Below are 14,838 nucleotides of genomic sequence, written 5' to 3' on the forward strand. Positions count from 1 at the left end.
TCAAGTGCTGTGGTTGACTGCTTATGTGTATGATGCTAGTTTAGTCCAATGTCCAAGCAATCAAGTATCTGCCTGATACATGATTATGTGTGCTGCACTTTGCACATGTAGTCAGATGTATCCTCACTGTCTTCATTATTTTTGCCAGTTTCACAGAATAAACACGGTGTTAATTGCAATTTGAGGGCATTGTCAGTGATTCATTTAGGAGAAAGAAATAGAAGTATCACACTATTTTCCCACATTTTTGCAAATACCATTAATTAGAAATAGCCATGTATTGCATGATTATCTGAAGCTGTGTACTTACATCATGTACCTGTCATAAATAGAAACTTTTAAAACCTCTGATGGCAACAGATACTTAAGGTTTTTTTTAGCTTTTCTATAGTGTAGTATTCTTTCCAATGCCATTCTTTCTTACAAAAAAAATCTGCTGATCGAGTAAAAACTCTGTAGACTATTGGAGTAAGAGGTTTCCTTGCCTCTCTTCCTTTCTACCATTTTCCCCTAAACTTCTGTTGCTTTATCCATTTTCCCCATGCTTTCACCTGTCTGTCTTTTTCTGGTCTTTTTGCCGTTGTTTTGTTTACATTTTTCCTTTCATTTCTCTACTTCTATCATGTTGCCTTCTGCCAGGAGTTTTTCACATTTTTGAACTTCTGGGATTCCTCACGTGCAGAGGAATTTGGACTTCTGGGAGGCTGTGGTGTGAGACAGTGAGGATCCCTGGTTGTTTTTCACACAGGTTCACATTTATTTAAGGCTGCATAGCTGAGTTGGGTTCTTCCAGATATGTTCAGACCTGTGAGGGTGCTGAGTGATAAGTGAGCCATGTATGACACCACAAGAAGAACTAATTCAAGAAACAATTAGTAGAAGAACAGGGTAAGATTCAAAAGCTGTGCTTCAGAACTTTGTAACAATGATTGAGAAATGAAGAAGGTTTTAATAGCTTATAATTCAGTATCTGCAGGAAAGCAAAGTCCAGGAACATCAGTCTGAAAATAGCCTCCTTTTTGACCAGAGCTAGATCTGAATACTTGGTTGTTTAAATATTTCTGTTTAACTTGGGTAGGTGGAATTAATCTTTAAAGTATATCATAGTAATTTGCAGAAAGCTGTATCACACTGAAATAAAAAGCCCTTGAGCTATACACTGTTAAACAAGTTGTGCAAAAAGAAGGTGAAAACAAGGAAGTTTGTGAGTGTTTTAGAGGTGAAACACCTGTCTTTCGCTCTGGGGAGAGATCACTCTGTTTCTGAGGTTTGGAAGAAAGTTCTTCTGAGTAACCAGGCACTCAGTATTATCTGTGCTTGCTGCTTCACCTGGCTTGTACAGCAGACGTACAATGTTTGAAGATTTGATAAAGGAAGAAGAGGAAGGTTTGCACAGTCTGGGGGTGAATGCATGCTGGGCAAAGGTGATGTTTGGCATTTCGAAGCAAAGTACAAGAACCAGCAGTAAATTTATTGCTTGGCATAAATCAACAGCATGTACACGTTCTTGGCGCTTCCTCTTAACAAGGACACAGCAAACTCAAAGGGACCCTTTCTAAGAGCAACGGACAGTGAATGGGATTAAAGCAAATAAATGCGTCCTTAATTTTTAATTGCAAACAGATGCAAAAGGCAGTGGATTAACAGGACTAGTGACATTAGCTCTGAGAGAGCAGCTATGGAGAAAGCAAATTGTGAAGGTTAAAGTGTTCGATGTTGATTTTATAACTAGTGAGGAAATGTGTCAGCTAACAACAGGCAAACAACTAATTTAAAAATGTCTCTTAGTGGAGGGTAAGTACCCATTTTGAGGCTTAAAGTATACCAATGCTTTGATCTCAACCACACGACATACTCATTGGACAGAAATGAGGTCCCGTGGTTTTTCTGAGTATGGCTCATTCAGCTCCATGCAGAGATATCTAGAGCTACAGTGTGGGGTTAAGACACCAACTGTCCAACCATTGCTCATGCATCCTAGGAAAGCGCCAGCAGGCTTACTATTCTGGGTAACAGCAGAAGAAGGGGAAATGTTTAGGTTTTATTTTTTTTAAATTAAAAGATGTAATACTTTATATACTGACTAGACGTATAAAGAGGAACTATCTTCTACCAGCTTTGAGAAGGAGAATTTTATGGAAGTAGTTGACATTTAATATTTTTTCTGTGATTGAGCATTGTAAGCTTTGTAAGTTGCCTTAAAACAAAGAAAATGCCCAAAAGAATGAGAACCAAAACAACACATCAAAAAACCCCACAACTCATTCTCTGCATCTCCTTTCCCCCTTTATTATTTACTACAAATATTTACTACAAATAGCACTTTTTCCTTTGTGCTTTTGCAAATCCTCTGGCACTCAAGGAAAAGACAGGAGAAGAGAGGATAGGGGAGAGGAGGAAAATGTAGAAAATACTCTTTGATTAAAGGAAATGAACAAATGAACAATGCTTCAAGAAGCTCTGAAAAAGGAGACTTAAAACTCTACTGGTAGCGCTTTAAAAGTAACAAAAACAGCCCACCTGGGAGAAAAGTTAATGCAGTGGGTTGAGCAGGCAAAGATTGCTTGAAATGGCAAACTGTCTCAAAAAATGTGTAACATACGTAGCCTTGTGACTCAACAAGGGTGTGAGGTGAACGCAGTATACTAATGCTGCTGGGGAAAAAAATCAGCAAATGATTGTAGTTAATAAAGAGAAACCCATGAGCAAGAGACGACAGTTTCAATCTGAAGTTGGCCATAAATGCCACTGCTAAAGTTACAGACCTCGGTCCTTGATCTAAAAGGAAGACTAGTAACATCTGTGTCATTAGCAGTTGCAAAATTTAGTATTAATGTAGTCAAATAAGGGAAGAATTTTTTATGTGTTCATCAGGAGTGAACCAAAACTGATTATACCCAACCTACTGACATTGGTAAAAGGAGCCTGGGTAGCCTGGGATAACCTATTTGTCCTTCAGCTTGTGAAAATAACCCCAATTCTTTCTTAAGATGGTAGGTAAGATTTGTTATTGGCATGTCATTGAGAGTGAGAAAAAGCAGTTGCAGAAAGACACATGAGCAGTTTCTCTTAAAGGCATCAGAAAAGTGAGAAAGTAAGAAAAATACTGAAAATATTAGCAGAGATTTATTTTAAGCTTACACTGAACAAACAACAAAACAAAGTAAGCTGTTTTAAGGTATTGCAGAGACTAGAAATACAAGCTAAGTTTTACATTAATAGCTAAGGAAAAATGGGCCCTGAAGCACAGAATTATGTATTCTGGCTGAAACAACTTCCTACTTTCATTTCCTTTAGGTACCTATATTAGAAGCTTTATAGCTGAAAAAGTGATTGCATATGAGATTCTTTGTTGAAATGGTGTGTTTGACATAACCATGCCTGCAAATAGGCCAGAATTAGCAGCTATTCAGCAGTTTGCAATGGAATGAGGGCTTACACCTGGGCCCACAAGTTCCCATTATTCCAAAGCCATGCACTAGCTGAAAGCACTTTCCAAATACTGATTTGCATATTTTTAGAAAGCTGTAAAGTATGGGAGGTTATTTCAGCCTGACATGGAAAAACATGTCCAAATCCCAGAAATGAGGAGTGCTGATGTCAGCATTTGGTGTAAAAAGACTTAAAATACTGTTAGGAGCCTGAATTCAGCAAATGCAGAACTTGTGGACTTAACCCCCATTGATATTTGCGCCAATATCTATAGTGATTGCTGCCTTTACTGGGACTGCTTAGTCTCTGTCAGCTTATTTAGTAGCTTGATTGTGAGCATTTATGTTTGTTACATTAGTAATTTCATGTAGGCTGGAAGGAGTTGGGAGCCATCACAGATGTGAGCATGTCAGTGCCTGTGCAGTCCGGCAGTGGCCCCAGCTAGCCGATGCACACACGTGCTGGGCTGTGGGCACAGCCCCATTGCTCCGTTGCCCCCTGGGGTGCCCAGCCCAGCCCAGCTTCTCCAGGAGGAGAGATCATTAACCAAAGGGCATGTGCACCAAAGGAGACTATTAATAGGCAATCAGTTTTCTTCTCAATAGCACTTTGTTCTTTGCTGTAAATGGAGCAGCTTGAGCAATTTCCAAAGCAATTTCTGTCACTACCTTTGGTGCAAATGCTTTTACAGTAAAGACTAGAAATAGTAATTCTGGTATTCCCCCCTATTTTATTATATAAAATTTGCTCCTATTTAAGCCTTAGTCTCAAGTTGTAGCAAAGCATAAAGTTCAAATGGTAAATCCCTCAGAAAAAGCCAATGGAAAGGTGGGCCATTTTAATTGCTTGTAACATTTAAACAATAAAAGAGATTGACTGTCACCATCTCCTGAAAATGATCACCTGCCTTCAGAGAAAGGCTCTAAGTTTCCTGCTGTGATATACCCTCGCTTTTTGACTACCACAGAGGAATTTTTCCCAGTGTAACCATGCACATATCTGCACATAGCCTTTACCATATAGCATAATAATACTCTGCATGGCTTTCACAGTGTATAATATTAATGAAATACTCTGCTTACATGCACTTTCATTTTGTAGCAGAAAAACTGAAGTAATATAAATACATTTTTATAGTGGTTGGTGTCAGTTAATACATTGTTTTACCAAAAGTAATGTATTGTAATATAAATTTCCTATTAAGTTATTGTAGAACAAGGTTTAGGTGACACTACTTGTGAATAAGTTTATCTGTGACTATGACATAATTTAATGCAAATATATTGCTCTAAAATGAATTGGTCTGATATCAGATTGATGGTTTGTACTTTAATTATTCATAGTATTTATAAAAGTCCATCTTACATGTATGTAAAGAAAAGATTATCAGCTATTTACTGTACTGATATATAGCTTCATTAAAAGGGCTCTGAAGATACATGTAAATCATGAAAGAAAAGCTTGTGACATTTCCACTATAAAATAGTGCTGAAATTCCCTTTGAATTTTTTATGTTCCTTTTGTATACCTGTGAATTTTATGTTTGTATTCTTTTTAATGGGAAAAATATTTTGTTTATTTGCTTAAGTTCAAAACTCCCCTGCTCTTCTGAAACCCATATAGTTAAACCTACCTAAATGATTTCACTTCTTCAGATAAGTGGAAATCTTGACTTGTTAGAAGTTGATCATAGAATAATACATGTGAAAGAAGGAGTGTTTACTGTTGTTGTCCCTGACAGATGGTGGGGTCACACTTCACAAGGTCAGGAGATTGAAAGAAAATCAGTGGGACTAGAATCTTTCTAAAGGGAAGTGCAGAGACCAAAAAGTCCTAGTCTGTCTCTAGCAGCTACTTATACTTTTCGAATTATTCAGATACCTAGCTTGATAGGGAATCTGAAGTCACATACTTCACATTAATATATACTTGAAATAGTCTTGAATGTTTTGATTTAGCATAGACTGTCCATAAGTACAAGGAGAAGAGCAAGAGCTTGAGCGGGAAGAAGAATGAGAGTTGAAAAGGCAGCAGAGAGGCCCTGGGGTGAGCGATGGGGCTTCTGGAATTGCAAGTCTAAAGAAAGCCTTTGGGGCTGTTCGTGAGGAGGTTTCCAAAAGCTATTATCAGCTCAAGGATGATGTTTACCTGGCTGTTTTTTCACCTGAGTCCTCGCTAAGTATTTTATAAAAGGGAAGTATCTTAACACTGCTTTGGAAAGATGGAATTTAAGGTTATTTCTTAAGTCCTTGGAGGCCTCCTGGGAGTCATAGGGAATAGACAGCAATGGCTGCCTACATGGAGAGATACGGTTCAAGTCTTCGAGACAGTACTACCAACAGGTTACTTTGCTGTTGTTCTTTTCTGTGTTTGGGGTCTTTTTACTAATTTGAGCTTTTTTTAAACTTCTGTTTGTATTTAATACTGACCTCAGAACAAAGACATAAAACCACAAATGTGGATGCCCAGACATTACTTTGACTAACCTGGCTGATGAATCTATGGGCCTGCTCACAGATACTCTGCTCCTTATTCAAATACTTTTGCTACTGTTTTTCTCTTTCCTCACTTCCTTTTGCCCCTTTGCAATTAAAAGATGTTCTTGCTGTGGCTGAACTGAAAAATGAAAGGAAAAAAATAACTTCAGGCCCATGAAAACATGTCCTTCAAACTCAAATTAATTTTTTTTTTTTTTTTTAGGCATTTGAACTCTTATTTGTTTCTTTAATTCCAGTTGAGCTCTGAAATAATTTAAGCTGATCCCAAGCTTCATTTTTGATGAATTTGCAGGGGTGGGTGAGGTTTGTGGGGAGTCACTCTTCTATTTTTTTAGACACTTGCTCTCTTTTACTTTCTGACTTCATTTTTACTGTGATTGCAGCAAGCTGCTCATCACTGTGCTAACTTCTGTTCTTGTGCCCTTCCCATGTCAATGGGAAGAATAGCATGAAACTAACTGGGATCATTCAGTAGTTCCAGTCAGTTTAACATTGCTGCCACTGCCACAAAGCATCACATTTGGTATTGTAGGAGAAGAAAACACACTCATGCAATGTGATGAGCCTAGAGGCTTCTCCCACTTGGGTGTTTAAACAGAAAATGTAGAAAGCTTTATGCAACCCCTGAACATAGAGCCAGTTTCAAATGCACAGAGTTCAAATTGCATATGAAACGCGTCCTTTAAAAGCACCACATGAAAAGTATTTTTTCAGGGTTTTCAGCAATTTGTCTGTTTCATTTTACCTACCATGCTTTAATGTGCTTAATATCACATTTTGTATTCTTTGTACATGCCTTGGTGCATTCCTGTGTTTTCTCCCAAACACAGATGTACATGCACATGCGTGTGCACACATACACACACACATTTGTGCACACATAGTCCAGGGAAAATGTGTGCATCAGAGTATGTTCATACCTCATCTGACATATAGACAAGAAAAATAGTAGAACATTCCCATGAAAAAGAAAATGTTGCCTATAGCAAGTCTCTCAATGCCAAGAACAGCACACAGGGGCTCTCATGGCGTGTCAGCCTTCATCCACTGCCCAGTCTGTACTGGGACTGAAGCAAAGCAGCAGCCTATGACTTTAGTTAACTTTTTCTAAGTTTTCCTCTGACAGATGGACGAGCAGTTTCTGTGAAGCTCTCATCTGTTTACTCGTGGGCTTTTTTGACTCCATGAATTTATTATTAATGCGCCAAATTACGTTGTTTGTACCAAGGGTCAGATCATCATTTATAGCTTCTGTGTAGACTGAAATAAATCCCACTGTTGGGACAGACCATTCACTCCCTTGTGCTGCTAGCACAGTGCCTGGTGCTTCCTTTGATCCAGCGGGTTTTAATTTATTTTTGCTCTTTGTAAAACTGCAGACTGCTTTGATAATTAATACCCAAGAAATGTCATGCGTGAGGCTCACTTACAGTTGCAGTGAAGAAAATAGGCCGATTAAGATGGGGAGAGAAATATATGTCAATAAATTAATAGAAGTAACATTTTAGCTTGAAGGACTGCAGATTTGGACAATGTTGGCTTTTTTTTTTGGGGGGGGGGGAAGTTTTTTCTTTGGGTTCAGGGTTTCTTCAGGCTCTCTTTTGTCCTCATCGCCTTCTTTTAGCATGTATGTGTTCAAATCTAGGTGAGCTGCTGTTGTTAAAAAGGAACCATACTTGCAGGCAAAAATATCTTGTAAGCTGAAATGAGAGATAACTAGGCGCTCCTGCCTGATGCTGATGGGATTACCAGGTCCTGTGAATCACTCAGGCAGAGAGGCCTGAGGTGACACTTCAGACTTGTTATTACACCAGGGATATTGGTTCCATTTAAAGTAAGAAAGTAGGGTCATCTTAGTGTAGTTCAGTTCAAAGCTTTGAAAATGCCTCTTGTTGGAAAGATTTGAAGTAAGCAGTTTTAGTCCTTCTGGAGCACAAGCATGTTGGTGGCTGAAAGAAGTGGCAGCTTGAGCTGGTGTGCTTGTCCTGTGCCCAGCCTCCTTTTTAAACCAGGATTTCTTTCTAAACAACAAATCATAAGAAGGGGTGACTGAAAACTATTTTGTAAGCAGTTCTCTTGTTTGGAAGATGCTGTATAACAGAGGCTCTTCCTTGCCTTTGATTTTTCTTTCTAAAAGGATTTTAAAACCATGTAGTCTTGTCCTAAGATACGCTCATTACAGAATTCAGTGATGTTCCCTGAAGTCACAATCTAGCTTGAACTGTTTCCCCCGGCTATACAACGAGACGATTTGACTTTGCATGAAGTTTTGAAAACCATATGTGGGGATAACGTTTCAACTTCATGCTCTCTCTGCACCTTGAATGACAAAATCCACTTTGAAGTGCTTTTTCATACTCCCTACCACTGCCTTTTGCATGTGAATGAATATTAATAAAAATAGACCTGTGCTCACTTTTGTTTTTAATAGGATGTTCTGTCACCTCTTTAATTTTTTCTGTCTCTTGAATTTCATGTTTTTAAAAATGTTATTTTATTTGTAGTGCCAGGCCCTATACCTGCTAAGTCGGTGAAAGGAACTCCTTTTGAAGATAAGATCTTCCTCAACTGGAAGGAACCTGTGGATCCAAATGGCATCATTACTCAGTACGAGGTAATCATTAAACACCTAACAAGCATTGGGTAGGGCTAGGAAAGAGCAGCCAGAAAGGTGACTGATGGTGGGTGTTTGCTCTGTAGGCAGCTATTTAATTATATGCTGCTTTCATTTGCAGATTATGGGATTTTGTGTAGTGATCAGATACTCAAAAATCATAATTATTGTGCATTTGTTGTTGCCTGGCTGTCCCTGTCAAGTGGCTTTGACATATGACTATAACAATATTACAATCCACATGGGAGGTGCGAGGTTTTAAAATCTTGTATCATTAATATATAGTTTTCCAAAGCCATGACAGCTGTGATCTGTGAAATCTTCTTTGTTGGAAAAGAAAGTTACATGAAAAGCAAGATGGTTATTAGATTTGGAGCAATATTTTTTTAGCTTCGTCAAACCTTTAGGTATCACCCTGCAAGGAAACCTCCATATATACTCTATTTAAAGTGTATTTAGTGTATGAGCCTTCTGGGGACCTCCACAGGAGGTTGGCAGGAAACACAGCTGATTTGAGGAGCAAACACCATCCTCTTCAGCACCACTTTTTTGAAGGACCAGAGGACAAAATATTGTGTAGTAATGAATTACAGGAGGAAGAGAAACTAACTAAGCAGACAAAACTCCTTAGATCTATTTATCTATTTAATGCTAACACAGTTCTTTAAATAGTGTGGGTTAACCCTGGAGGGCAGCTCAGCCCCCTCAGCTGCTCACTCACTTCTCCACAGTGGGATAGGGTGAGAATCGGAAGGGCAAAAGTACAAGCTTTTGTGTTTTAATCACATCCAAAATCAGCACCTTACAAGGTTCTAGGAAGAAAATTAAATCTGTTCCAGTCAAAACCAGTACATTAAGATATCATTGCTGACTTTAAATATATTAGCTCAGTTTGGACAGCATTTCAATGTGATTATTAGAAAAGGAGAGGGAAATGTATTAAGGAGAAATAAAGGGGTTTAGTGGAGGTGGGGAGGATGGCAGAGGTGTCGTAACTGTGAAATTTCACATACATAAACTAAAATCACAAACAAAGAGGGATGAAGGGCACCTGCATAGCCTTTTCAAGTGAAGCAGTCTCTACAAGTCCCCATGCTATCCCCAAGGTAACTAGGTAGCATGTGTTTTTTTTTCCTTTCCAGCTAAACTAACCTAATCTGCTTGTGCCAAAACTGCAGCAATTGTTACAAAACTAATTCTTTTCACAGGTCAGCTATAGCAGCATAAGGTCATTTGATCCTGCAGTTCCAGTTGCAGGACCTCCGCAAACCGTTTCAAAGCTGTGGAACAGCACACACCACGTCTTTTCACACTTGCATCCTGGTACTACTTACCAGTTCTTCATACGTGCAAGCACTGTCAAAGGGTTTGGACCAGCGACCACAATCAATGTGACAACCAACATCTCAGGTAAAAACAAAAATGAGAGCAGGAAAAAAAATAAAGGGTAATGGTTTTGGATTATTTTTTTTTTTTTTTTTTTTTTTTTTTAAGACTGGAAAAATCATGCCCTGGTGCGGAATGGAAAAGAAAACCCCTAAAAAAAGCCTGTCATGTTGTACAACTATAATACTGAAAATGTTTTTGAGCATACTTGCCAGAGTAGCATAAGTTCAGGGATAAATCCTTGCATGACATGAAAATTGCACACCTGTAGTGGTTAACTGTTTGATTTGTGTAATCTTCTACTTTAATCTAAAGATTATGAAGTGCTGTACAAACCTTAACTAATTAAGCCTTACAGCACTCCATAGGTCATTAAGTACTGTATTTGTTTTGCAGATTAGTAAAGTCAGATGCTGACTTACTCAAGGTGACACCATGTAGTAGTATGCAGCTATAACAGAATTGGGGCGGTTAGGAGGAAGTGTGAATTTTCTTTGCCAGATTCATATAGGTCTGCTTCCTTGTGCCCTTATTCACTTACTGCAGCGCACCAAGATTGGCACTATTTGTCTAAATAACACACTGCAAACTCTAGAAGAAAGTGATGTCAAATGCCGTGCCTTAGCTTTTTTTTTTTTTTTTTTTAATTTCAGTATTCTCAAAAAAAAAAAAAAAAAAGAGGATAGTCACTTATGAAGTTGATAGCAGAAGATAAGTAAATTGTTATATCTAAAGAGCTGATTTTATGACCACAACTTTGGAGCTTGGAAGGGATCAAAGAATTCAGTCATTTAAAAATTTAAGCAGCACAGAGCGGGCTATTTTCCTTAATATCTGCCATAATGAAACTTCTATTGTCCTATAAGTGAAGTTAATAATGTATTGGAATGCACCTACCATTTCTGTGGGAAACTACTCACATAGTCTTCTCACCCAGTTCCCAAAAACATGTGCATAAATCAAAATGTGAGAAAAATCAGGCTCCTTGAATTATGTAGCAAGTGAAATGCTGTAGTTGTCATAGTTAAATGGAACGATTTGTTGAATTCCATCCCAACACATAAGCACTAGCACTCCGCATACCCCAAACCCAAAAGAAAAACCGCCAACCATCAAATCACCAAAAAAGATAATCAAGCAAAATGTTCTTTTCTGTTTATCTATCTACTAGGTTGTTTTGAAGTCTATTTTACCCAGGTTACTTTATGGTCCTTGTGTTTCTTCACAGTAAATCCCAGTTCATAAATTTTCATGGATAATGGTGGTGTAGTACTTGCATACTTGTCTTCTAACCATTTTGTAGGAGGGAAAAAGAAAAAAAGAAAGGTGTAACTATGTAATAGCTTGCTTGCATGTCTGTCACCCAGACGTTTCAGTATTTTGAGAAATAAGCACCTTAACATGTTTGGATTGTTTTCCGCCCAGAAATTTCAGGAATTTTGACCAGAATCCCATCAACCACGCATTCTAGACACAGTATGCATCTGTTAGCCTGCAAAACGTGATTAATACAAGGAAATCTTAAAGGCAGGCTGTGACACCCTTTGTATCTTAATTTCAGACTGTTGTTTTTTTCATCTTGCTTTGTGCTGAACTTTGTGCTGGCACTTTTTAAGAAGCAATGTTTCAGGAAATGGTAGCGCTTTTTTAATGAGGAGTGAAATTACTCATTTTAAACAAGCTTACAAGTAGTTGCTGTGATCCTAGTGAACATGGTGTAAACAGTAATTTATAAATGAACATTAAATGAACACTGTTTCTAGAAAATAATATTTCCTGAAATAAGAGTAATATTTATGTTCATCTCAGATCTGAGACTAATGAAGCAAAGCTTTCAATCTCTCAGTGCTCTTCTATCTATTGATATATTATTGTAAAATTATTATGACTGAAATGATTGATATCCTACTAGGAAACATCTTTTTTTTGTGAAAACTAATTTTGAAATACACAGGCATCATTAACAATATAAAGATATAAAAAAAAAAACCAGCACCCTTGCAGATAGTTTTCAAGCTTGTTAAAGATTAATAACTAATATAAATTATTATTTTCTGAATCGCAGAAAAACTTCATTCTTTCCTTGTGCTAGAGCTGGAGTCAGCAACAATATTACCAGTAAGGACAGGTTTGTGGCAGCAGAATAAAGTGGGATGGTTGAAGTAACCACCAACACCAGCCATCCAACCCACAACATAGGAGTTGCTGCCATGAAGACCTGACAGCCAGTTCATTAGTTAATCAGTTCCTGAACTGCTTCTAGCTTTGACTTTGCTCTTGTTTTTTCTTAATACGCTGGGCTGAAGAATGCAGTGGTTCAGAAGCTGATTAATAGGCAGCTTGACCATGTATTGTTAGAAATGGATGGGGAAATTGGCATGCGAACATATTCCCCTGTACAGTTTTACTCCACAGATGCATGTCTATCCAAGCCCAGTTTTCCTGCACTTGGGCTGGTATTGGTATGGTCTCCTTTGACCTGTAAAAGGATATGTAAGAGATTCTTAAATTGTTAGAAGGAAAAAGAGAGGTGTCAGAGATTGGGTCTTCAAGATGGTGATTATAGTCCTTGGTAAGGTAGAAATAGTGAAGCCAAAATGAGATTTTATAGTCTCAGGGTTTCTTGGCAGTCACCTCCTCCATTTCTATCCTTGAATAAACCTGTTTGACTTGATGGGTACCATGATTTGAGGGGGAGCAGTAAGGTTGTCTGTTATTGGTAAAGTGCCTATTCATGCCGTAGTAAAGGATTGAGCCTGACTAGAAAATCATTTTAAAAGACTCTTGTGGATGGTGAAGACTGTGGCTTTTTACTATATTGCAAACAGCCATAATCTCATGAAAATCCAGAATGCTTTCACTGATTTGTTTCTTATTCTTTTCCTTCCCATTCAATATTAATCAGCTCCCACTTTACCGGACTATGAAGGAGTCGATGCATCTCTCAATGAAACTGCTACTACAATAACTGTACTCTTGAGACCAGCACAGGCCAAAGGTGCACCCATCAGGTAAAAAAAAAAAAGAAATTAAAACCCCTGAATAATCAAGATAATTTTTTGGGGTTAATTATGTGCTGTATGGAAGCTGAGAGAGCTGTTCATTTCCAAGTGACATTCATTTGACATTACTGTTGTTTTTCTTAGCTAGCCTGAGCTTGCCAATAGATCTGTAATGAAAAAGATTTTTTTCTTTTTTTAATAGTCATGACCTGAATCATCCTGCTGGCTGTCCTGTTTGATTTAGGGTTCCCAGGACCAATCTCCTATCCATTATCATTTCATTTTACTTTCTCACAGTGTCTCTGAAATATGAGGTTGAAAGGTGTTTGTCAGAAAGTGGATTTGAAAATAACACTTCTCTCCAGTGCTTCACATCAGCTATTCTATAGCATATGTGTATGATTGCAAAATTGGAAGCTCAGAGGAAATGAGAGAATAATAGTGATGAATACAAACTATTTGACCTTTTTCCTCTCAGAATGCTTCTTACTAGAAATCATGTAGCAGGCTATTAAATTTTATTTGCCGTGTCCTATAATCATATTAAAGTGTTTCATTTATGTTAACTTTGAGGGGTCTTTCCCTTTCTGCACTCTATTGAGAGATAATTTAATTCTGTTTGCAAAGATTAGTCCACATTCTGCTCTTTGCTTCTACTTGTTAGTGCAGAAATTTTGTGATATTATTTGGTTCCATTTGTGTTTTACTGATGTGGCTGCATCAGCAATATTCAGGGACAGGGTTGACTAATTGGAGGTTAATTAGCTACTGAACATCAGAACCTTTTCATGCTCTTACCATTGTGACATTTTAGAGAAATGCAAGCTAATGCACTTCATTCTGTGTTACCTTAAGTCGGTTACTGTGGCTCAGCTGCTGTCAAGTAATGTGCCTGAGCCCTAATATTCCCTAATAGGAAAATAAACTATTTCTTAAGTCTGTTTCCATTAAGAGAAATGCATGTTTTACATGGATGTTGTGGGGATGAGTCACGTACCTATAAGCATTTTTATATGCTTGTCATATAGTCACCCTTATGATTGATATGCTCAAGTTATTTATTTATAGTCTGTCACAGAAGATAATCTGAAGTCATCCCCTTTATAGGACATACTGGTGGGGTTTATATTCATAAATAATAACCCCATACATTTCTGAAATACGTAGTTTGTGAAAGATGATTGACCTGGACCAAACCTAGAAGTTTTCGGGGTGTGAGGAATGATAAAATGGACAGGACTACATCCAGTTCAGAACTTGGATTACTTAAAATAGGGGTTTTGTTGAACTGATACAGCAGAAACCAGTCCTGTGATCTGAAAATGCTCCCAAGTTATACAAGTGCTTAAACTCACTACACACCTTTGTAGGTGCTTTTAAAGCCTTCCAGGTATCCTGCTGCTGGCCGTGACCAGAGCTGTACCGGTTTGAGAAATGTGGTATCTGTCTCTCAACTATACCATACCAAATCCTTTCAGTCTTATATGTGGTCTCCCGTGGAGGCTGATGCATTGGCTTTCCCAGAGCATGCCTGCCAGGCCCCATGAGGATCTGCTGACAGTGGTGCACATCTTCGTTACAGCAATTGGCGTATGGCATATTTATGCAGACAGCAGCAGGCACCCACCTTCCGTCCCACCACTCACTTTGAGAGGGGTCAGTCTCGCAACCTACTTTTCTCTCCTCGGGGTTTTCTTTTGTAGACTGGTAGCATGATGGGATGTGGCTAGAGGATTATTCATACCTAGCTTGGGGAGTTCTGCTTTCCATGCACTGTGCTGGCTGGCAGATAACTCACTGCAGAGTAAACCTACAGCACACCACCTCATGTATATTCTCTCAGTTTTCCTTGCAGCGTACTATGGCATGAGCTACAGCACTTATGAAGGTGGCAAAAAAGATCTAT

General features: G+C 38.3%; 1 protein-coding gene across 5 annotated transcripts in view; it reads left to right on the plus strand.

Annotated features, from left to right (window-relative positions):
- The window catches only part of PTPRK (protein tyrosine phosphatase receptor type K), a 403,857-nt gene that overhangs the window by 310,028 nt on the left and 78,991 nt on the right, over positions 1 to 14,838 (plus strand). For all 5 annotated transcript variants that reach the window (XM_065680919.1, XM_065680921.1, XM_065680920.1 and 2 more), the window contains exons 9-11: positions 8,435 to 8,544; positions 9,753 to 9,954; positions 12,836 to 12,941. In XM_065680919.1, coding sequence (XP_065536991.1) covers positions 8,435 to 8,544; positions 9,753 to 9,954; positions 12,836 to 12,941 — 418 coding nt within the window. The remainder of the gene's footprint in view (positions 1 to 8,434; positions 8,545 to 9,752; positions 9,955 to 12,835; positions 12,942 to 14,838) is intronic.

The sequence above is a fragment of the Lathamus discolor genome, chromosome 5 (genome assembly GCF_037157495.1).
Source record: "Lathamus discolor isolate bLatDis1 chromosome 5, bLatDis1.hap1, whole genome shotgun sequence".
Taxonomy (NCBI): domain Eukaryota; kingdom Metazoa; phylum Chordata; class Aves; order Psittaciformes; family Psittacidae; genus Lathamus; species Lathamus discolor.